General features: G+C 47.0%; 2 protein-coding genes across 8 annotated transcripts in view; one reads left to right on the top strand and one right to left on the bottom strand.

Annotated features, from left to right (window-relative positions):
• Positions 1-1157: 1157 nt before the first annotated feature.
• On the bottom strand, positions 1158-20753 carry GP9 (glycoprotein IX platelet). 7 transcript variants are annotated; one of them, XM_054724091.1, is made up of 3 exons: positions 20598-20753; positions 2659-2754; positions 1158-1732 (listed from the first exon to the last, which is right to left on the bottom strand). In XM_054724091.1, the coding sequence occupies exon 3, from the start codon at positions 1722-1724 to the stop codon at positions 1158-1160; it is 567 nt and encodes a 188-aa protein (XP_054580066.1). In that variant the 5' UTR covers positions 1725-1732; positions 2659-2754; positions 20598-20753. The 7 variants fall into 7 exon arrangements, 1 of the variants encoding a protein (XP_054580066.1); XR_008557688.1 differs by lacking the exons at positions 1158-1732; positions 2659-2754; positions 20598-20753 and adding exons at positions 11025-11385; positions 19197-19308; positions 19514-19713; XR_008557685.1 differs by lacking the exons at positions 1158-1732; positions 2659-2754 and adding an exon at positions 11025-11385.
• Positions 20007-23691, top strand: part of CSE1L (chromosome segregation 1 like) — a 52971-nt gene continuing 49286 nt past the window's right edge. Inside the window, exon 1 of the mRNA XM_054724089.1 lies at positions 20007-20120. The gene's annotated coding sequence lies outside the window, so the exon portion shown is untranslated. The remainder of the gene's footprint in view (positions 20121-23691) is intronic.

The following is a 23691-nucleotide window of genomic DNA, read 5'->3' as shown; positions in this document are numbered from 1 at the left end:
GACTGATGAGTTTGCCAAATGGCTCTGCTGACTAATGAGTTTGCCGACCACTGCTCTAGAAGAATGCAACATAGGACACCTAGGACCACATCTCCACACGCAGCCTTTGGCTGGACCTCTTTGGATGGAACATGGGCTCTCTGATTTGCCACAGTCTCCACGACTCCCCACTGTCCATCCCTCAGCCTCAGTTTGGGGGTCCTGTTCCAGCCTCACCCCTGTGGACCAGTGCCCTTCAGTGGCACACTATGCCCACTGGATTTCCTAGTGGCACCTTCTGAGCTATGGGACCACCACATGGAACTCCTTGAGGGAGGGACCTTGGTGTAATTATATTTGATTTGGGTTGGCCAGTCACAGACCTAAATGTTAGCTTGTACAGTGGAGAAAAGTTCAATTTAACTGCTGGGCACCAGAATTCCTCTGAGGGAGAGAAGCATCTTATTTGAAGAATCTGTTGAATGGGGTAGAAGTGGGACCCCAGAGTTTGCAGGTGTCTGATGTCAGCACTTGGCGGGGAGTTTTTTTCCATGAGAAATGGAGTAATCTGATGTTTTGTTTCTGAAGAAGAGGGTAGAGGGGAAATAAAGGAGAGAAACTAGTGTGGGAGATGGGGCCAAGTGAGCCCAGATGGCCTCAGGGCCAGATGCCAAGGCCGTTGGGGAATGGTGAAGTGCCTTTTGGTGTATGTCTGTTGCAGAGATGACCATGCCCTTGTCAGTACTTCCTGTCTGTTCACTGCTGTGTTGTGAGATAAAGTTGTTTTTGGTTTTGGGTTTATTTTTGGAATTTGATGTGCAATTGGCCTGGGCTGCCCAGGAGGGTCCATGTGGGAAGCTGGTACTACTAGAGAAGGGAGGGTGTGAGAACTGGTGTCCCGGGACCTGCAGGCACTGGGGAAAGGCTCTGGATGTTCCAATTGTGGAATTGGAGATGGCTGGTTGGAAGGAAGTGGGACAGCCCATTTTACTAGGAACTTGGGGGGACAGAAAAGCACCAATTGATATCTGGTAATAAAAAAATGAACCCAGGTTTCCAGAAGGTACTGAAAGGGAAAAATAAAATATCCGAGCTTGGATAAAATGGCTGAGCAGCCAGTTTATTTCAAGTTACTGGTGGTAGTGGCTGATCAGGGCTGGTGGAGTCTGGACAGGGGCTCAGGCCTGGCCACTCAGCCTGAAGAACGACCCTAGGAGCAGGGGCTCTCTGGCAGTGCACAGTATACCTGCCAAGAGAAACAGGCCCATTATGACCACAACAACCAGTGCCACATCCCACCAGACCCATGGATAGGCCCAAGGTTTCTGTAGCTGCCAGCCGCAGTTGCCCAGCTCATAGCCTGTGAGCTGGCCCAGTGGGTGGAGGGTGGCAAAGCTGGGGCTGGCACAGCGGACATCCAGCAGGGCCTCTGGTGTGTGGTCCTCCAGCCAGAGGTGCAGGTAGGTGAGGCTGCAGTCACAGTGCCAGGGGTTCTGTGTCACGTCGAGTGTCTGCAGCTGGACCATGTGGTCGAAGGCACCGGGAGGCACAGAACGAAGGCTGTTATTGGCCAGCAGGAGGTGGCGGGTGTGGGCTGGCAGGGCAGGCAAGGCTGTGAGCCCTCGGCCCCTGCAGTCCACCCACAGCCCCATGGTTTCCAGGGCCTGGCAGGTGCATGGTGCAGGGCAGTCCTTTGTGGCTTCTACGGTGGCCCAGAGCAGGAACAGGGCCCCCCAGGCAGGCATTGTGCAGGCTGGCTGTGGGGAGAGTGGCTGTGAGGTGAGGGAGGGACTGGTAGCCTGCTCCCCATTCCAAGAACCAGCGGGTACCATAGGAACAATGGTATCTGACCCGTGAACCTGCAGCTGTGAAGATGGAAGGAGGTGAACTGTGCCCAACTTAGGCCTGGCTGACCCTCACTGAACACTCAGAAGGCAAGACAGTAGGGGAGGGAGCAGGGGTAACTTTGGAAGAGGACAGTACTTCAGGAGGTGAGGGGAGCAGGTCCCTGCTCCATGGTTTACAGTCCTGGTCCTTGACCCGTAGGGCTGGGAAAGGCTGCTCCCAGCTTCCCTGCCTAAGCCTGGGGTTAGGCCAAAGGTGTGGCCTTCACAGACCACACCTCATCCCACCAATTCCAAACAGCTTGCCATGAGGAAGTGAACTCTTATGTGGTACTCGATGTAGAAGCCGGCACAAAGGTACTGAGGTGGGGTGGGGCGGGGGTGGGGGGGAAGGGGACCCAGAAGGAGCTCTCTCTAAAAGCCCCTCATCCAGGCTTGGGGGAACTGAGGCCCAGAGACAGAGTGATTTGTGCAGGGTCGCACAGTAGCCTGTGTCAGAAACCAGACTCAAACTCAAGTCTCATGAGCCCCAGTTTTCTGCCTGATTCACTGCCTTGCCGTCACAACTGTTTCCCCCCTTTCTCAGGCAAGCTCTTTCCAACCCCCAGGGCCTGGCACATGGCAGACTTTCAATGACTATTCGTTGAATAAACCAGTGAATCTTGACTTAGCCAATGAACAGGTGTCTCAGAGTGAAGGCCCCCACCCAACCCCATCTTCTAGAAGGGAGCGCAAAAGTGGGCATAGCAGTAAGACTTGACAGCCCGCCTCCTCACCACCTGGGAGGAACCCCTGGTGTGGGAGGCAGTGCTGGGTAATAAGGAGGGCTTCTTACCTTCCAGGCCTGCAGTCCAGTTCCCCTTTCTGTGACCTGAACTGTCCTGGTTGAGGCTGAGGTGGCAGTTCTATGTAAATCAGCTGATGGTGGCCACTGCTTGAGAGGGAGGAAGGAAGTGATAAAAATAGCCTGGCTTATCCCCTGCATGCAGCCCTGGAGGGCCTATCTCCAGAGGCAGGGGGGCCTGGGTCCTAGTGCCTTGGGCACAGAAGCCTAGGTCAACTTGAGTGTGCTGAAGGGGTCCCATAGTGCATTCCACTGTACCCCCAGTGCCCAATGAGCCTTAGTGCAGGGTCTGGGGGAGGACCAAGGAGACCCTACTTCTGGACCCAGGTGGTAGGGAGGGCTTCTAGGAGGAGGAGACCCTGGAAATGAGTGGCTCTGCTGGTTGTTCCTTTATTTTTTTTATATATATATTTTATTGATTTTTTACAGAGAGGAAGAGAGAGGGACAGAGAGTTAGAAACATCGATGAGAGAGAAACATCGATGAGCTGCCTCTTGCACACCCCCTACAGGGGATGTGCCCGCAACCAAGGTACATGCCCCTAACCGGAATCGAATCTGGGACCCTTGAGTCCGCAGGCCGACGCTCTATCCACTGAACCAAACCGGTTTCGGCTGGTTGTTCCTTTAAATCTCAGTTTTCCTTATCTGGAAAATGGGAGCAATAAACTTTGTCCTATTTGCCTCAGAAATGTGGTTTGGGCAGCAACCATGGGTAAGTCAAGAATTCTATTCGGAAGGGTGATTTAGTTTTAATAAACTGAGTTTATTTATTTATTTATTATTTTAAAAATATATTTTATTGATTTTTTACAGAGAGGAAGGTAGAGGGATAGAGAGCTAGAAACATCGATGAGAGAGAAACATCGACCAGCTGCCTCCTGCACACCCCCTACTGGGGATGTGCCCGCAACCAATGTACATGCCCTTGACCGAATCGAACCTGGGACCCTTCAGTCCGCAGGCCGACGCTCTATCCACTGAGCCAAACCAGTTTCGGCTGAGTTTATTTATTTTTATTTATTTTTTTTACAGACAGGAAGGGAGAGGGACAGAAAGCTAGAAACATCGATGTGAGAGAACCACCGATCAGCTGACTCCTGCACACCCCCTACTGGGGATGTGCCCGCAACCAAGGTACATGCCCTTGACCGGAATCGAACCTGGGACCTTTCAGTCTGCAGGCCGAAGCTCTATCCACTGAGCCAAAACGGTTTCAGCTAAACTGAGTTTATTAAGCGGTGATTTAGTTTCTATAAACAGAGCTCTTGCCAGAGAGGCCCAGGAGTGGAACCCAGAGTGGGGGCCTGCTGAGAAGAAGGGGTCCTTCTGGCTATCTCCCATGGTGATGGCCAGTGTCAGCCAAAAATGCCAAACTCAAGAAGAGGGTCCTGGGCTCCCAGCCTAAAGGCACTTAGAATGGTTTAGGGCTGGAGGGGGAAACTGAGGTGCAGAGCATCTGTGCTGCCTACTGAGGCCACACTGGAGCTTGAGCAGGGCCAGATGCTACCGCACCTAGGATGGGGGAAACCTGACAGTTCTACCGCTGATGTTTGCTTTTAAAGCAGGATGACAACACTAGCAGTTACAGGGCAAGGAAAGTCAAGGGCAAAGGGCTGTGGAGTGCTTTAAACACTCCATTTATACACTTAAACCCATAGGAATATTCCTTACGTTTGCAACGGAGTGTGGTTTTTTTTAATCTTCTAAAGTGTTCTGCAACTCCTAACGCTCTTCAGCGAATGGAGTTGATATCATTCATTTGTGTGTTTATCATATGCTTCTCTCCACCAGAATGTCTGCTCCCTGAGAGATGGAGCCTTATCCACCCTCTTTGTGGTCAAAGTCATGGTTGACTAGCCTAGTGTCTGCACATTCAGGTCCTGAATTAGTGTGTGCCTGGGTGATTGTACGAGTGAATGAATGGTTTACTTATACAAGATTTGATCAGCAGGGAGGAATCCCGGTCCTTTTTGAATTCTGACCTCCTTTTTGTGCAGGTGTTCAGAGGGGAGGCCTGGCTAGCTAAGCTTCTCTGAACACCTATCACAGTGGCAGCTGTCAGCAATCTTCTGCTCCTAGAACACCTGGGAATTTTTAAAAATTTGTATTGAATTTATTGGAGTGACACTGGTCAATAAAATCACAGAGCTTTCAAGTGCACAACTCTACAACACATCATCCGCGTGCTGCAAAGTCCAGTCTCCCCATGCCCACCATTTATCCCTGCTTACCTTCTTCTGTGTGCCATCCTCTCCTTTCCCTCCGTAATCACCATACAGTTGTCCGTGTCTGTGAGTGTGTGTTTTTTTTAACTCTGTCACCTTTTTTTTACCCAGCACCTCAAAATCCCTCCCCTCTGATTCCTGCAGTTGGACATCCCTCTCACAATCCGGGACTGCTGGCTCCTAACCGCTCACCTACCTGCCTGATTGCCCCCTAACTGCTTCCTTGCTGGCCTGATTGACCCCTAACTGCTCCTCTGCGGGCCTGATTGCCCCCAAATACCCTCCCCTGCTGGCCTGATCACCCCCAAGGCTTTTATTAGTACAGATATGACCCTGCACAGAAAATTTTACTAACCCTGCTTTACAATAAGGGCTTGACGATTGAATCATTAGGACCAGACACCAAGATTTCCTTTCTTTGAATAGTGGAGGGAATACTTATCTTGTCTTTAAGTTGCCCGGAAATTAAAATGAGATAATGACTTAGAAAAGTATAAAAGCACCACATAAAGACAACTGTCTTTTTAATGAAGTGGCAAAATGAAAAACACTTTTTATTCTCCCCTTCCTTCCTTTACAGCTTTTATTTAAACTTTGAAATTTATAAAAATTTCACTCCAATTTTCATTTCTTTACATTCAACATTATTTTGTATTGGTTTCAGGTATTATATTAGTTACAGAATAGTGGTTAGACAATCATATACTTTACAAAGTGTTCCCCGATATTTCTAGTACCCACCTGGCATCATACCATCATTACAACACTACTGACTATATTCCCTATTTAAGTGACAGTGGGTTTACAGGTTCCTTTCAATCTTTCTTTTGTGTTTTTTGTCCTTCCTTTTCTTTCTCACTTCTTTCCTCATTTTCTTTATACAGTATCTCAATTGGCCATCAAAGCTCAGTGAAGGCACTGGGACACGCTTCATCCATTTTACAGACCAGGAAACTGAGGCCAATTCCAGTTGGCTGTGGAACTTGACTCAGGAAGCCCTCAGAGCACACAGGAAGCCCTCAGAGCCATGCTCTTTGCGCTTCCTAAGGGGCAGCGGCCCAGCAAACAGAACAAACCTTCCAGTCAGGCTTCCGAGCCTCTTTCTCAAGCACCTCTTCATTGCGGATGCTCCACATTCTTTCCTCTCCCCCCATTCTTTACTGCCCCCCCTTCTCCGAAGCAGGTGGAAGGCTTCCCACTCACTGCCTAGGCATGCTCTGCTATGGGGCAGGGTGTAGCGAGCTTGCTTTTGGGTGAAGGCAGGAGCAGTAGTCACTGCCTCTGAAGTGTGAAGGCCGCCTGAGCGAGGCCCATTAGCACTGGGAGCTTCTCTGAATCATGTCAGTCAGTCCAGTACCCTGCAGTGCAGCACCCCTTCACTGAGGTGGCTCCACCCCTCAACCCCCACCTCAGGGGTGAGGGTCCTTGCCCCTCTGCCAGGAGTCCTTCCATGCCCCTTGATCCCTGGCTGGGCCCACCCACGTCTTGGGGGCACTGCAGAACCTCTGTCTCTCTGCAGATGAGGCAGATCCCTGCCCTAGGTCTCCGCAAAGCTATGAATCTGTGGCAGGAGGCCTGGTCTGGGTCTCAGCAACCACATGCCTGCAATGTTCCCAGGGACCCTGGGAGGGGCTGGGCGAGTCCTGCCACGCCCCTCCCCCAGGGTGGCGATCTCCCCGGGGACCCCCGGGGAAAGGCTGGCTGGGCCCGGCCACGCCCCCCCGGGTGGCGATCGCCGCCCGGGACCCCCGGAACTAAGAGTATTGGGTGCCGCCATCTTGGTCTTCTCAACGGCCGGATAGGCCACCCGGAGTCCCGCCCCCAGCCTCCCACAGGCCCAATCATGGGCATAGTGGAGGTGCGGTCAATTTGCATGTTTCTCTATTATAAGGTAGGATGGCTGAGTAGTATTTCATTGTGTATATGTACCACTGTTTTTTGTCCATTTATTAATGGACACTTGAGTTGTTTTTATTTTTATTTTAGTTAAAATATTTTTTTATTGTTTTACAGAGAGGAAGGGAGAGGGATAGAGAGTTAGAAACATCGATCAGCTGCATCCTGCACACTCCCCACTGGGGATGTGCCCACAACCAAGGTACATGCCCTTGACCAGAATCGAACCTGGGACTCTTGAGTCCGCAGGCCGATGCTCTATCCACTGAGCCAAACCGGTTAGGGCTTGAGTTGTTTTTATATATCGGGTCTTGTAAATAATGCTGCAATGAACAGAGAAGTGCATATATTCTCTGGAATTAGTGTTTTGGGTTTCTTCAGATATATTCCCAGAAGAGGAATCTTTGGATCATAAAGCAGTTTTACTTTAAGTATTTTTTGCCTCTTTTTAAATGCCTTTTTTTGGTAAATTGTTTTAATTTTTATTTTTTTAATTTATTTTAATTGTTGCGAGTATGACAGATGTCCCCCATTTTCCCCACTTTGCCTCCAACCAGCTGGCTCCTGTCCCACCCCAGGCCTTCACCTCACTATTGCCTGTGTCAATGGGCTATGCATATATGCGTATAAATTCTATGGTTAATCTCTTCCTTCCCTCCTACCTCCCTTTCATCTGAGATCTGTCAGTCTGTTCCATGCATCCTTATCTAAGGAACTACTTTGTTCATCAGTTTATTTTGCCCATTAGATTCCTCACATAAGTGAGATCATGTGATATTTGTCTTTCTTTTTATAACTTTCTCTGACTGGCTTATTTCACTTAGGATAATCACCTCCAGGTCCTTCCATGCTGTCTCAAAGGGTAGTACATCCTTCTTATTTACAGTTCCATAGTATTCCATTGTTAAATGTACCACAGCTTTTTTATCTACTCATCTACTGATGGGCACATGGGCTGTTTCCAGACCTTAGTTCTTATAAATAATGTGGCTATGAACATAGGGGTACATATATCCTTTCTGATTGGTGTTTTGGTATTCTTAATGGCACTTCCATTTTTAATTTTTTGAAAAACCTCCATGCTGTTTTCCACAGTGACTGCATCAGTCTGCATTCCCACCAACAGTGCACTAGGGTTCCCTTTTCTCCACACCCTGGCCAACATTTGTTATTTGCTGATTTATTGATTGTAGCCATTCTGGCAGGGGTGAAGTGATACCTCATTATAGTTTGCTGTACTGATTATATGTTATGTCACAAACTAAAATATGCATAACCTATGGAAAATATATTTCACTCTTTCAACAAATACAAAGGTCAACTTTAGTGTGGAATAGTGGTAATTTTTGTAAAATATTATAACACAATGATATTTACTAGGGCAGCATGTAGGAACATTCATTACATAATAAGACTTTCATTTGGTGATAATAATCTGTGCTAAATACAGTTTTCAAAAATCCTGCTAGGTTCAAATGAATTCTAAGAGAATTCAGATTGTTCACTACAGGTTTTACACAATGTGCAGCTAATTACAACACTACAACTAGACTCTTCTACAAAGAATTTGCTAGTAGCATTTACAAATATATTGATTTTACACTATGTCAAAAACTAATGCATGCATTACCAGTTTGGAATGAGTTTTCATCCTATATTATCCTATATAATAAAAGTCTAATATGCTAAGTGTCCGGCCAACCAGTGGGCCGTACAACCAATCAAAGTGTAATATGCTAATGATATGCTAAGGCTGCTCAACCGCTTGCTATGACATTCACTGACCACAAGGGGGCAGAGCTCTGACCGGTAGGTTAGCTTGCTGCTGAGGTCTGGCCAATTGGGACTGAGTAAGACAGGCTGGATATGCCCTGGAGCCCCGCGGTCCCTCCCTGGCTGGTCAACCTCCTGCATCCCTCCCTAGCCTCGATCATGCACTGGTGGGGTCCCTCTCACAATCTGGGGTCCCTCTCACAATCTGGGACCCCTCAGGGGATGTCGGAGAGCCAGTTTCAGCCCCATTCCACAGGCCAGGCCAAGGGACCCCACTGGTGCATGAATTCGTGCACCAGGCCTCTAGTATTTTAATAAATACACAGGTGATCTTAGTGGGGAAATGCTGGTATCTTCTGTGAAATATTATAATATACTGCTTTATACTGGGAAAGCATGTTGGAACATTCATTATATACTTGTTAGTAATTATAGTTTGTACTAAAATGAGTTTGCCAAAATCTCACTTGGTAACTATTAAATTTAAGAGGGTTCTAATATGTCACTACAGGTTTTACACAACGCTCTATCACTGAAACACTAAAATTAAAATTTTCTAGACTGAGTTTGCTAGTAGTATTTACAAATGTATTGATTATACATTATTTCATGGACTGATACATGCATTATCTATTGGAAATTTATCATTTGAAGGAATATACCGGTTCTGGGTGGGTTTCAGATACAGGTTGTTGTCAGACTGTGTGTGACTGACCTTGGGCTTCCTGTGTGTAGTTACCACTCTGTTTTCTGTTTGTGTCTGCATCTGCTAGGCCTCTATATTCATGGGAGGGACCAAACTGCGTAGGGTTGGTTTCATCTAGCTTAGATCTGGGGGCAGATCAGTGGTCAAACTGAGGATCCCTGAGGTCCACCTCCACCTGTCAAATACTCTGCCTCCCCCTCCCGCTCATTGATTGGTTGCCTCCCGCATGCCCCCAGCCAGGGCTGAGAGCCTGCAACCGAGGTACATGCCCTTGACCCGAGACCCTTTAGTCTGCTGGCTGACACTCTATCCACTGAGCCAAACTGGCTAGGGCAAAATATATTTTTTACAGATTTTTTTAAAAAATCCTCACTCGAGGCTATTTTTCCATTGATTTTTTAAAATAAGATACCATTAAGCCCCTTTTTGTATTATTTTTTAATATATTTTTTATTAATTTCAGAGAGGAAGGGAGGGGGAGAGATAAACATCAATGATGAGAGAGAATCATTGATTGGCTGCCTCCTGCAAACCCCCTACTGGGGATCGAATCCACAACCTGGGCATGCGCCCTTGATCAGAATCAAACCTGGGACCCTTCTGTCCACAGGTTGATGCTCTATCCACTAAGCCAAACCAGCTAGGGCCCATTGATTTTATTTTAGAGAGAGTGGAAGAGAGAGGGAAAGACTGAGAGAAATATTGATGTGAGAGAAACACATCAATTGGTTCCCTCATGTATGCATCCTGACCAGGCCCGGGCCAAGGAGGAGCCTGCAACCCAGGTATGTGCCCTTAAACAGAATCAAACCTGGGACCTTTCAGTCCACAGGCTAATGCTCTATCCACTGAGCCAAACCAGCTAGGGTGCTGTGTGTATATATATACTTTTTTTTTAAAGAAAAAATATTCTCAAGTGAGGATTAACAAAATAATTTTAAAAAATGAAATGGTATGAATCTTTAAATACCTAATAACTTCAAAATAGAACCCGCCCTGGCCAGGTAGCTCAGTTGGTTAGAGCATCGTCTCCATACACCAAGATTGCATTTTCGATTTCGGTCAGAGCACGTACAAGAAGCAACCAATGAATGCATAAATAAGTGTAAAAACAAATCAATGTCCCTCCCCCCTTCTCTCAAATCAATAAAAAAATTAAAACAAAAACAATGACAAAGCCAGAATCCTGATGCGAGACCCACATGCCTCTCAGAGAACATCAGATAAATAACATTTTAGCCCTAACTGGTTTGGCTCAGTGGATAGAGCGTTAGCCTGTGGACTCAAGGGTCCCAGGTTCGATTCCGGTCAAGGGCATGTACCTTGGTTGTGGGCACATCCCCAGTGGGGGATGTGCAGGAGGAAGCTGATCGATGTTTCTCTCTCATCGATGTTTCTGGCTCTCTGTCCCTCTCCCTTCCTCTCTGTGAAAAATCAATAAAATATATTTTTTTTAAAAAAAAAAAAGAAAGAAAATTGCCTCCATTTTAAAAAAGGTAAGAAACCACAACCTGACACCTCTCAATTTCAGCTGTCAATACTCTTCGGCATCCCAATGATATTAAACAAAAAAGAGACTTGCTCTTTCCAAACACAGCCAGAATTGTCCATGCCCTTTAAATCCCAATAAAAGATAAAATTATCTTCTTTGTGGAACACATCATAGATAACTCATCTTTTCAGAGGGTCAACACTAGACAGATGGGTTTTATCGAGGTTTGGCAAGAAAGAAAACTACACGAATACAGACAGACCTTGTTTCATTGTGCTTTACTTTATTGTTCTCCAGAGATGTTGCATTTTTTACAAATTGAAAGCAAGGCCCTCCACCAGCAAAAAGATCACGACTCACTCTTCTCGTGGTTGCAAAGGGTGAGGAGAGAGAGCACCCCTAGAGCTATGTCTATAGACATGATAATCTTGGCACAGCTCAAGGGCTTCCTACAGAAACTGGCAGAGATGCTACACTGATGCAGGGTGCCAGCCAGCCTCCTTCTGATGAGCTCTCAAAGATGGAACTGTTAAGTCATCAGGTTCATTCTCACCAGGACCAGAGGAAAATGTCCAGGTCCAGGAGAGCAGATTAGTATAATGAAGGTGATTACTTGTACTATTGCTGCAATGGAAAAAATACATCTTTTTCCCACCAATATTCTAATAGCATACCTTTCTCAACAGGCTTTGCCTACTTATATAGGGCATTTCATTCAACATTCAACAAATATTTATTGAGCAGCAATTATGTGCTAGGTGCTGGGGTACAGCGGTAAATAAGATAAAATCTTTGGTCCTAATAGAGTCCTTAGTCAGCTGGAGGAAAAAGAATTAACAAAGACAATAAAATGTTATGAAGAAAACAGAATGAGCCCTGGCCAGATAGCTCAGTTGGTTAACCCTTTGCACTCGCTTGCTTTTTTCTCGATTCCTTTATTCTACTCGGGATTTAATTTTTTAAATACCCCAGATTTTACAAAGCCTGGCAGTAGAATAAAAAACTGGAGTTTCTTTTCATACAAACTTATTTATTTGGATTTTTTTATATTTCAAAAAATTGATACATTCAAAGAGTAATTTTAATCTCGACATCTGAGTGCAAAAGGTTAAAGCATTGTCCTGATACACCAAGGTTGTGGGTTCGACCTTCATCAGGGCACATACAAGAGTCAACTAATGAAAGTGGAACAACAAATCAATGTTTGTTTTTTCTATTTATCTCAAATAAAGAAAAGAAAACAGAATGATAAAATGGAGCTAGGGGTGCCAGATACAATGCAAGACACTTCATTCAATGTGAATTTTAGGTAAATCATGGATGGTTATTTTAGTATAAATATGTTCCATACAACATTTATACTAAAAAATTATGCATTGCTTTTCTGAAATTCACATTGAACTGGGTGTCCTGTATTTCATTTTCTAAGTCTGGCAACCCTAAATGTCATATTATTGGGGGGTGGAGAGTGGATAATTTCAGACAGGTGGAAGGCCTCTTTGAGGAGGTGACATTTGAACTGGAATCTGAATGTACAGAGGGAGCCAGTCATTCAGGGATCTAGAAAAAGAGCATTTTAGGCAGAGGGAAGAGCAAGTATGAATGCTCTAAGGTGGAAATAAGCTTGGAGCTTGGAAGAACAGAAAGGAAGAAAGAGTGGCTGAGCTGAGAGAGGGTGACGGGGAGGAAGGAGGAAGGTGATGAGGTCAGACAGGTTGGAAGAGGTCAAATCTTGTAGGGTTGGTGGCTATAATAAGATGAGTACTTTTACCAAAACTTATGTTCAAAACCTTTTCATTCAAGAACAGCTTTTTACATTTTATCCACAGGAATTGCTTTTACATGTGACAGAGTGCTATCAAAGATAAGCACAGCCAAAGATTGATAAGGCTGTGAAAACAGATTTTCTTCAGTAACTACTGACAGTAGGGGAGAAAGCTGAGCTCCATTCTGACTTGTGCAAAACTGATTGGACATTTTATTTATTTATTTATTTATTTTTTTTTTTATGATTGGACATTTTAAAGGGAGAATGAGGGAGTAAGGGAGTGAGCAGGGGCTCAAGTGCAAGGTTACAAAGGGCTGATCAACATATAAGTGATTAGACCAGCCCTAGCCAGTTTGGCTCAGTGGATAGAGCATTGTGCTATGGACTGAAGGGTCCCAGGTTTGATTCTGGTCAAGGGCACATAGCTCAGTTGCAGGCTTGATCTTGATCCCCATCCGTGGTCGGGGCACGTGCAGCAGGCAACCAATAGATATGTCTCTTTCACAATCATGCTTCTCCCCCTTCCTTCCACGCCCTCTAAAAATCAAAGGGGAAAGCCTCAGGTGAGGATGATCTAAAAATGAAGAGCCTTCTCCCTTAAAAAGAAAAGTGATTAGGCCATCTGTGTCTGCTAACTAGCATTTTCCTAAGTTAGGCTTCCAGAGGAGCTACCTTCCTGATGATTAGATTTCAAAGGATTGGCTTTCAGGCCCTTAAAGAAGGACACTCCTGAATTGTGGAAGATACATATACATTCTCACAGGGACAGAGGAAAAGTTTACATTTGTAAGCCCTTTTAATCAAATGCTCTAAGAAAGGCTAGTTGGGGCCTATCCTAAGGTGTTGGCTAGAAAAACAGTCAATTCTCCTGGCAGCATTGAACAACCTGCGCTTCTCTTGTCCTAGGGAAATGGCCTTATGCTACTCGAAGCCATGTTAGAGTTTGATCATCTTTTAGGGCAGAGCTCAATGAAGTTTAAAAGGAACAAATTAATTCCAAAACTAGGAGAAATCAGATGGCGACATAGGTAAACACCTAAACTGCAGCCTCGCACAACAATTTCAAAACTACAACTAAAAGACAAAACGGACATCATCCAGAACCACAGGAAGGCTGGCTGAGTGGAATTTCTACAACTAGAAGGAAAGAGAAAAGCACACTGAGACTCACAGGAGCTTCGGAAGGCAGAGGTACAGAGGTGCACGTGTGGAGAGGGTTGGCAACTGAGTACACGGCTGGCTTTCTCAATCGGGAGGGAGACAAAAGCTCCCAACTGCTCTGAACTCCAGTTCCGGGTGAGACTCTGGGGACCCAGACTCATTCAGGGAGAAACTGGACTGTCTGGCAGCAGGTGAAACTCGAGGGCGGCTTTCTCTCAGAGGTGCTTGCAGTGATTACCACAGGACACTGAGACATGGGGGCCTATTAGGGCAGGGCTGACGGGAAGCCATCGATGTTTGCTCCACCCTGAGACTCCACCCCATCCAAGCTGAGCGCAGAGGCTTTTGCAAGTCTTGTCTCATAAGGGTGTCTCCAGCACAGAAGTTCTCCCAGTGTAGACACAGCTGATCCTCACAGCAAATTGGCCTGGAGGTCAATTCCTCCCAGTGATACCAACAACAATCAAGGCTTAACTACAACAAGACTGTGCACACAGCCCACAAAGGGGTGCATCAAGAGTGTCCACCTCAGGTAACTGGAGGCTGAGCCACTGGACCCTATAGGACACCTAGCACACAAAGCCACTCTATCAACTCAGGGAAGCAGCCAAAATGCGGAGACAAAGAAACAGGTCACAAATGAAAGAAATGGAGGAAAGCAAACGGCTGGATATAGAGTTCAAAACCACGGTTATAAGGTTTTTCAAGAATTTTCTAGAAAAGGCCGATAAATTTAGTGAGACCCTTGAGGATATGAAAAAGGACCAACTAGAAATTAAGCATGCACTGACTGAAATAAAAAAATATTATACAGAGATCTAACAGCAGAGTAGAGGATCGCAAGAATCAAGTCAAATATTTGAAATACAAAGAAGCAAAAAACACCCAACTAGAAAAGAAAAAAGAATCCAAAAATATGAAGATAGTGTAAGGAGCCTCTGGGACAACTTCAAGCGTACCAACATCAGAATTATTGGGGTGCCAGAAGAAGAGAGAGAGCAAGATACTGAAAACCTATTTGAAGAAATAATGACCGAAAACTTCCCCCACCTGGTGAAAGAAATAGACTTACAAGTCCAGGAAGCGCAGAGAACCCCAAACAAAAGGAATCCAAAGAGGACCACACCAAGACACATCATAATTTAAATGCCAAGAGCAAAAGACAATGAGAGAATATTAAAAGCAGCAAGAGAAAAACAGTTAGTTACCTACAAGGTAACTGTCAGCTGATTTCTCAACAGAAACTATGCAGGCCAGACGGGAGTGGCAAGAAATATTCAAAGTGATGAATAGCAAGAACCTACAACCAAGATTACTCTACCTAGCAAAGCTATCATTCAGAATTGAAGGTCAGATAACGAGCTTCACAGATAAGAAAAAGCTAAAGGAGTTCATCACCACCAAACCAGGATTATATGAAATGCTGAAAGGTATTCTTTAAGAAGAGGAAGAAGAGGCCTAAACCGGTTTGGCTCTGTGGATAGAGCATCTGTCTGCGGACTGAAGGGTCCCAGGTTCGATTCTGGTCAAGGGCATGTACATTGGTTGTGGGCACATCCCCGGTAGGGGGCGTGCGGGAGGCAGCTGGTCGATGTTTCTCTCTCATTGATGTTTCTAGCTTTCTATCCCTCTCCCTTCCTATCTGTAAAAAATCAATAAAATATATTTTTAAAAAAAGAAGAGGAAGAAGAAAAAGGTAAAGATAAAAATTATGAACAACAAATACATATCAACAAGTGAATCTAAAAATCAAGTGAATAAAAAACCTGATGAACAGAATAAACTGGTGAATATATAGAATCAGGGGCATAGAAAGGGAGTGAACTGACAATTCTTGGGGGGAAAGGGGTGTGGGGGGTGCGGGAAGAGACTGGACAGAAATCGTACACCTATGGATGAGGACAGTGGGGCGGGGGTAAGGGCAGAGGGTGGGATGGGAACCAGGTAGAGGGGAGCTATGGGGGGAAAAAGAGGAGCAATTGTAATAATCTGAACAATAAAGATTTATTAAAAAACAAAACAAAACAAAAAAACTAGAGCAGTGCTCTCCAACCCATCTAATCCTGTATTGAAAACTAGTGACCCAGTGCATGAAATTCGTGCACATTAAAAGGAGATTAATTAGAGGAAATAATTTAATATTTCTATTTGTCCTTTCTCTATAATAGAAGTGTCAGAGATGAAAGAAAATTAGTAAAATGTATATGAAAACCTTCCTCCTGTCAGAGTCTGGGGCTCACCACGGGACCCAGAGTCAAGTCCCCGCCCACCCACATGCACCTCAAAATCAAGTAGACCCACCTGGCCGGCCTCCCCCACCATTGGGCTAGATCCAGACCCGGCCAGTCCCACCCTTGTCAAGCCCTGCCAGGCAGGGGGCATAGCCTCAGGTCCCCTGGCCCAGTGCCAGGATGGGGGGCGTGGCCTGAGGTCCCCCAGCCCAGACCGGGGTGGGGGGCGTGCCTTGAGGTCCTCCATCAAGCCCCGCCAGGTGGGGGACACAGCCTGAGATCCCCTGTCAATCCCCTCTGGGTGGGGTACATGGCCTGAGTTCCCCCATCAAGCCCCACCAGGCAGGGGGGTGCAGCCTCATTTCCCCTGGCCCTGCACTGGGAGGGGCGCGCAGCCTCAGGTCCCCCATCAAGCCCCGCTGCGTGGGGGCGTGGCCTTAGTTCCCCGACCCAGCGCTGGGGGTGCACCTTGAGGTTCCCCGTCAAGCCCTGTTGGGTGGGGGGCACGGCCTGAGGTCCCCTGTCAAGCCCCACCTGGTGGGGGGAGTGGCCTGAGGTTCCTCCGGCCTGGCGCTGAGGCGGGGGGAGCAGCCTAAGGTCCCCTAGTCCAGCACCAGGACGGGAAGCGCACCTTGAGGTCCCTTGTCAAACCCTGCTAGGTGGGGGGTGTGGCCTGAGGTCCCCCGTCAGCCCTGCCAGGTGGGGGACACGACCTGAGGTCCCCTGTCAAGCCCCACAGTGGAGGGGGAGGACGTAGCCTCAGGTCCCTGCTGATTGCTCATTAAGGCTCTTTTTTTTAAATTTCTTTATTGATTAAGGTGTCACATATTTGTCCTCATCCCCCCATTCCCATCCCACACCCCTCCCCACGGATGCCCCCACCCCCCTGTTGTCCTTAACCATGGGTTAGGCTCGTATGCATGCACACAAGTCCTTTGGTTGATCTCTCCCCCCTACCCCCACCTTCCCCTACCCTCTCTCTGAGGCCTGACAGTCCGATCGATGCCTCCTTGTTTCTGGGTCTGTTCTTGTTCATCAGTCTATGTTGTTCATCATTTCCCCTAGATGAGTGAGATCATGTTTTACTAGAAATATACTTATAAGGACCGAATGTGAGATGAGCAATAATAGTTATGCTGACCGGCAAATGAATCAGTCTGTAGTGAGTTTCTTTCTGGACCAACAGTTCTTTTGAGACCCAATTTCAATGTCCACCAGTTCCTTATGTGTACATGTCGGCACTGACTTTTCAGTTCTGGATGGTGGACTAATGGTGGTAATGCAGGTCCGACTCCCTCTGGTTTGGTCTCGCCCGGACCCAGGGGCGCGGCCTCTCCCGGACTCAGGGGCGTGTGGCCTCACCCGGACCCGGGACCCAGCCTCACCCGGACCCAGGGGCACGCGGCCTCACCCGGACCCGGGATCCAGCCTCACCCGGACCCAGGGGCGCGTGGCCTCACCCGGTCCCAGGGGCACGCGGCCTCACCTGGATCCAGGGGCGCGCGGCCTCACCCGGATCCGGTGGAGCGCGGCCTCACCCGGGCCCGGGACCCAGCTTCACCTGGATCCAGGGGCGCGTGGCCTCACCCGGACCCAGGGGCGCACGGCCTCACCCAGCCCCAGGGGTGCGTGGCCTCTCCCGGACCCAAGGGCGCGGCCTCACCTGGACCCGGGATCCAGCTTTCATTAAGGCTCTTTATGGGAACTTGGCCTCAGCTGTGGATGCATCCATCTTTGTGACAGAGTGATGGTCAATTAGCATATTCCCTCTTTATTAGACAGGACTAGGGGCCCGGTGCACGAAATTCGTGCACTGGGGGGGGGGTCCCTCAGCCCAGTCTCACATACTGGGAGCCCTCAGGGGATGTCTTACTGAGGCGACTGGGCTGATCAGAGGATGGCACCAGCCCCATCACCCTGCTGCTGCAGCCACTGCCAGTCACCACAGCCACCAAGGTGTTTTCATCAACACAGACTCCAGTCCATTCATCATGAAAAAATGACAACTTTCTTTAGGCATTTTCAAGATGTGTCTTTCATAGAATATGGCATTTCTTTCTTTTTTTCTTTATCCTCACCTGAGGATATGTTTCCATTGATTTTTAGAGAATGTGGAAGAGAAAGGGAAAGAGAGAAACATCAAAGTGAGAGGAACACTTTGATTGATTGCCTCCTGCATGAGCCCTGACATGGGCCCCAGCCAGGGAAGAGCCTGCAACCTAGGTACATGCCCTTGATCAGAATTGAACTGGACCCTGTGGTTGGCAAGCCTAGGTATTATCCACTGAGCCAAACTGGCTAGGGCAGGATATGACATTTCTTAGCCCTCCAGCAACAGACCTTCGTTTTTTTCTCCAGGAGTGTGGTGGAAAAACCCTAGATCACCTTTTTGGATTCTTATACCCAAGTTACTAAGAATATTACCAGTGGCATACAGGGAGCTTAGCCAATGAACGGTCAGAAAAGGTATTTCCTCTGTAGTTCACACCCATCGCCTCCCATCTCTGGCTCTGCCCCTGCCAAGGCCTAAAGCCTCCGGGCCTGGACAGGCCCCCTCCCCCCAGCTCCCTCCCATTGCCCGATCACCCGACTCCGCCCCTGCCCAGTTCCCAAGTCTCTGGCCAGGGCTTGGGGCCTGGGCAGGGGACCCCCCAGCTCCCTCCGATCACCTGGCTCTGCCCGTGCCCAGGAACCCCCTGGCTCAGGCCCTTCCCAGGTTGCTCAGGACCTAGAGGGGGACCTACCTCAGAGTGACCTGGGTGCTGAGAAAGTTCCCAGGACCCAGGCTGCTGGGCGCCTACATATGCAAATTAACCTTCATCTTTGTTGGGTTAATTTGCATACTCACTCTGATTGGCTGTGGGCGTAGCGGAGGTACAGTCAATTTACATGTTTGTCTATTATTAGGTATGATGGTTTCCCTCTGTTCCAGCCAACTAGCAGAAATCAAAGTAATCATAAAAGGAGAGAATTCCCTTGCACTGATGGAAAGTGAATTATGCAAAAAATGGAGACACAAAAAAGGGGCCAAACAGTGTACAGATGATGTGTTGTAGAACTGTGCACTTGAAACCTGTATAATTTTGTTAGCCTGTCTCACCTCAATAAATTCAATAAAAAGGGCAAAAAAGAAAAAAGGGCCAAAAATTCTAGTATGGGGGTCCACAGAAAGGAGAAAATAAGCACTGGTGAGATCCAAGAGTAAAAAATCCCCTTCTGTGCCTCCAAGATATATCCTGAAGCTGTCCACTTCTCTCCATATTCATGCTACACACCCTAGTTCAGGCCATAACATCTTCCTGGATGTCTCCAGCAGCCTTCTCACTGTCTCCCTGCTTCATGCTCTTCCCCCCATACAGTCCATTCTCCAAGCAGCAACTGGTGGGCCTTTTAAAATATAAAGTTGGTTGTCATGCACTTAAGACATAGTCCAAACACTGGCTTATGAGGCTTACATTGTCTGGCCAGGCTGGCCTAATTTCATCTTGTAACAGGCTCCACTTCATTAAGCCCCAGTCTTATTCCTGACTCAGAGACTTTGCTACTGACATCCCCGCCTCCTGAAATGCTCTCCAGACTGATTAACACGCACCTGTCTCCTTGTTGAAACTCGGGCCAATTTTCACCTGTTCAGAGTCCTTCTAGGACCCTCCCGTTGACCTTCCAAGTCACTACCTGTCATATCATCCTGGTTTTAATTTTATCCTCATAGCACTTATAAGGATATGAAATTATCTTGTTTAGTCTGTTTCTCCCTCTAAAATAACAAACTTGTCTGAGTTGCTATGGACATGACTTTGGTCAGTTCTTCAAGACTTACTACGTGCTTGACATCAAGCCCTGACATCAAAATAGGTCACAATCCAGCAGCCACTCACTGAATCTGTGCTTATTTCAGGAAAATGGGGATTGCGAAGCCTGTTAGAACCTTCGGAACCAAATGGCATTGTCGCTTGTGACGTCAGCGCAAACACAGAGCCGGGGCATGCAAATCAGAGATTGGTCCTTCGAATTTGGGTGGGGCCCCGCCCCCGGCCCCGCCCCCTGCCTCTGCCCTGTTCACGCATGCGCCCAGACCACAGCCTCGCCGCCGCGCCATTTTGCCGGGTTTGAATGTGAGGTGGAACGGCGGCAGGAGTGGGTAGTACGGCTGCAGTCCGCGGCCGAGATTTTCTTCTCTGTTCCCATATTCCCACCAGGTAAGGCCGGGGTGTGCACGGCCTGGCAGGGTGGCCTCTGGGAATCCCGCTGGGGAAGGGCTGAGGCACTCCCTGCATTCCCGAGCGCTGGGGAGCAAGGACCACGCCTCTGGGAGAGAGCGGAATGTGGGCCTGTGTGTCGGGCACAGCCCTGGAACAAGGTCTTCGCTTTCGCTCACCGGCCTCGCCTCGTCTCGCGGAGTCTCAGGTCTGAGGCTCGCCGGGCCTGTAGCGGGTCGAGGACAGCCGCGGCGCGGCCTAACGCGCCTGAGCGCCCGCCCCTTCCCCTTTAGCGCCGTTCTGATTGGCTGCGCCGCCGCGTGTCGCTCGGGAAGGCCGCCTTTCATTGGTCATGGCCGCGCGTCCGTTCTCGGGACCCGGTCACCCGCAACGTGGGTGGAGTGGCGCGGCAAGGCCTGTCTGGCTGCACCGCGGAGGGTGCCGGCCGCCACCCGACCACCCCTTCCCTGGACTCACCTTCTTGAGGAGGAGTGTGCGTCATTTTCTCCGACTGTGAAATGGGCATGGTGATCTCACTTCGCTGAGTTGTTTGTCAGGATTAAATTCTAGTCCATGCACCTGCCCTGTAGTATGGGATACCCCCTTGGGGGAAACGCTGTGTGGGTTGGTAATTCGGAGCACGGCCTTTGGAATTAGAACGCCTGGGTTCGTTCTAAGATTTAGCCTCTCCCTAGGAGCGTAGCCTAGGGCTATTCACGTCACCTGTCTGAGTCTCCATTTCCTTATCTGCACAGTGGGGTTGAAAACGTAGTCTACCTGGTAAAGTGGCTGTGAGGATCCACTGAGTTATTACCGCGCTTTACAGTCCCATCTCAGGTGACCATTGTCTACCTCCCCCACCCATCCGTCCTCTTTAGCCACGGTGGGCATACCGACCTGCCTTTCTTTTTTCTTAAATGTTCCATGCTCATGCCCACTGTAAAGCATTTGGGCGTGCCTTTCATTTGCGTGGAAATGACCAACATCAGACCTTTGCAAGGCTGGCTCCCTATCCTTCAGGTTTTACTCACCTTAGTTGGACCGTCTTTGACGCACCCTTCCTCAACTCTTCATCACTTCGCACTAGTTTTTATATACTTCATGCATCGATTGTCATCTATAATCCCTTAATAGTTTCCTTGTTTATTGTCTTTCGTGACTGCTAAAATGTAAACTTTGAGAGCAAGGGCCTTGCTTTTGCCTGTCTTGTTCACTGCTGTGTCCAAGTGGCCAGTGCTTGCCATCCGCCAGATACACTATTATTATTCAGAGATCGTAGCATGCATATTTATGGATATTATTTGCCCGTTAATCTCTGGGAATACAGTGAAGAAGCAAAAATGGACAAGGTTCCGTCCCTTGGGTAGCTTATGTTCAGGGAGGGGGCGGACAACCATACACATAAATGAATTAGATAGTCTCAGATAGGGACAAGTAACAGGAAGTAACAGGTGATTTGATGATGTAGAAGGCTTCTCTGAGGAGGTGACATTTAAGCAGAAACGAGCCATGGAAAGGTGAGGGGACAGAACATTCCAGGCAGAGGGAATAGAAAGTACAAGAGCTCAAGGACAGGAACAAGCTTGGAATAATGGAATATCTGAGGAAAATGCAGTTTGCTAGAGTAGTGTGTGAAGAAGGGAGAGGTATCCAGGGGCCAGGTCACATAGGGCTTTGTAGGCAATTGAAAGAGTTTGGATTTGATACTAAGGTGTATGGTTCTGTGAGCAGAAAGCAGAGGGTGGAGAGATGTTGGGTTATTATTTTTTTTTTTAATGTATTTTTATTGACTTCAGAGAGGAAGAGAGAGAGGTAGAAACATCAATGATTAGAGAGAATTATTGATTGGCTGCCTCCTGCACACCCCCTATGGGGGGATTGAGCCGCAACCCAGGCAGGTGTCCTTGACCAGAATCCACCCTGAGACTTCAGTCTGCAGGCTGACACTCTATCCACTGAGCCAAACCGGCTAGGATTGGGTCATGTTCTTGATGTGTGTGTGCCAGATAGTTTTCATACATTGGATCTCTTTTCCTTTCTCCAGATGTAAGGCATTAGGAATGGTTCTGTAATGTGGAGGAAGTATCTAAGGAAAAGGTACACATCTTGGATTAGCTTATGTCATAGATATCTGAGATGGCATTGGAAAGCAGAGCTTTTATTCCCAGAAGTCTTCATCTATAACTGAGGGCCTGTGGGAAGAGGCAAGACTTAGATCCAGCCATTCAACAGGAAAAGCTTAGAATTTAGATATATCTGTCATAATTGATTTGTTGTGGTACATGTTTTTTATTTTTCTGTGTGTGTGTATTGGTAGCGATTTCCAAAGATAGCTTTGTGGTGAAAGTACAGTATCATCCCTCATTTAAAGACAAAATAATGAATTTTCTATTAATAGTTTGAGTATTTATTTTAAAATCAATAACACTTTACATTTATATATAATATATTACTATATATGTATATATATATATATATACACACACACACACACACACACACACTCTGGTTTCTCTTCAGATCGAAAATTTAATATTTTAAAGTGTCAAAGTACCTTCATCTGTGGTCAAATAAGAACTTAATTAGCCTTGGATCTTGCTGATATATTGTGAATACCTATGGAGTATTCTCTAAAATTACCTGGTGTGTCATGCTTTCCCAAATCAGGGCTAAGCTTACATTTTGGTTTTATAGACATTCTTTTTTTTTTTTTTTTAATTTATTGATTTTTTACAGAGAGGAAGGGAGAGGGATAGAGAGGTAGAAACATCGATGAGAGAGAAACATCGATCAGCTGCCTCCTGCACACCCCCTACTGGGGATGTGCCGACAACCAAGGTACATGCCCTTGACCGGAATAGAACCTGGGACCCTTCGGTCCGCAGGCCGATGCCCTATCCACTGAGACAAACCAGTCAGGGCTTATAGACATTCTTACTAAGGAGATATAAAAAGGGTTTGTTGACAAATATTTAGTCCCTTATCTAACATTAAAATTCTAGGATCTATGTAGTATTTTAACTTTCAGAGATTGTAGCATGCATATTTATGAAACATCATCCTCCCCATGCACATACACTTTTTCCCCCAACATGCTTTTTTTTTTTTTTTAATGCTTTTTAAAAAAATTTAAAAAATAGTTTTATCCTAGCACCTCAACTTGTTCATTTTAGGGTTATTCTATCACATGGCCTTAGAATCAGCTTTCTCCACTTCTTCCTGTTTGTCACAATTGACCAGAATAAATGTGAAAAATCATAATGCTTTTGATGGAAAAATCAATAAAGGGTATGTAGCTTTTGAAAATAGTACAACCAATATGTAGTAGGTGCTCATCATTGTTGTAAAGCACTAGAGAGAATGCAGTGAACAAAACACAAAGTTCCTACTCATGGAAGGAGAGGCACAGCAAACAAGAAAGCAAATTAATGTGCCTGATAAATTTACTTAGAAAAATAGAGTAAGGGAATGGAGATTGGGTGGGTGCTCTCTTAGAGAGGACGGTCCAGGAAGGCATCTCTGAAAAGAGATGACATTTGAAAAGAGACCTGAATGAAGTGGCCAGTGAGCC

This window comes from Eptesicus fuscus, chromosome 12, assembly GCF_027574615.1.
Source record: "Eptesicus fuscus isolate TK198812 chromosome 12, DD_ASM_mEF_20220401, whole genome shotgun sequence".
Taxonomy (NCBI): Eukaryota; Metazoa; Chordata; class Mammalia; order Chiroptera; family Vespertilionidae; genus Eptesicus; species Eptesicus fuscus.
The sequence above is the reverse complement of the archived record's forward strand: the minus strand, read 5'-3'. Positions and strand labels throughout refer to the sequence as shown.

Excerpts from the sequence above, each read along its gene's own strand:
- GP9 (XM_054724091.1), bottom strand. The coding sequence starts at position 1,724 with ATGCCTGCCTGGGGGGCCCTGTTCCTGCTCTGGGCCACCGTAGAAGCC.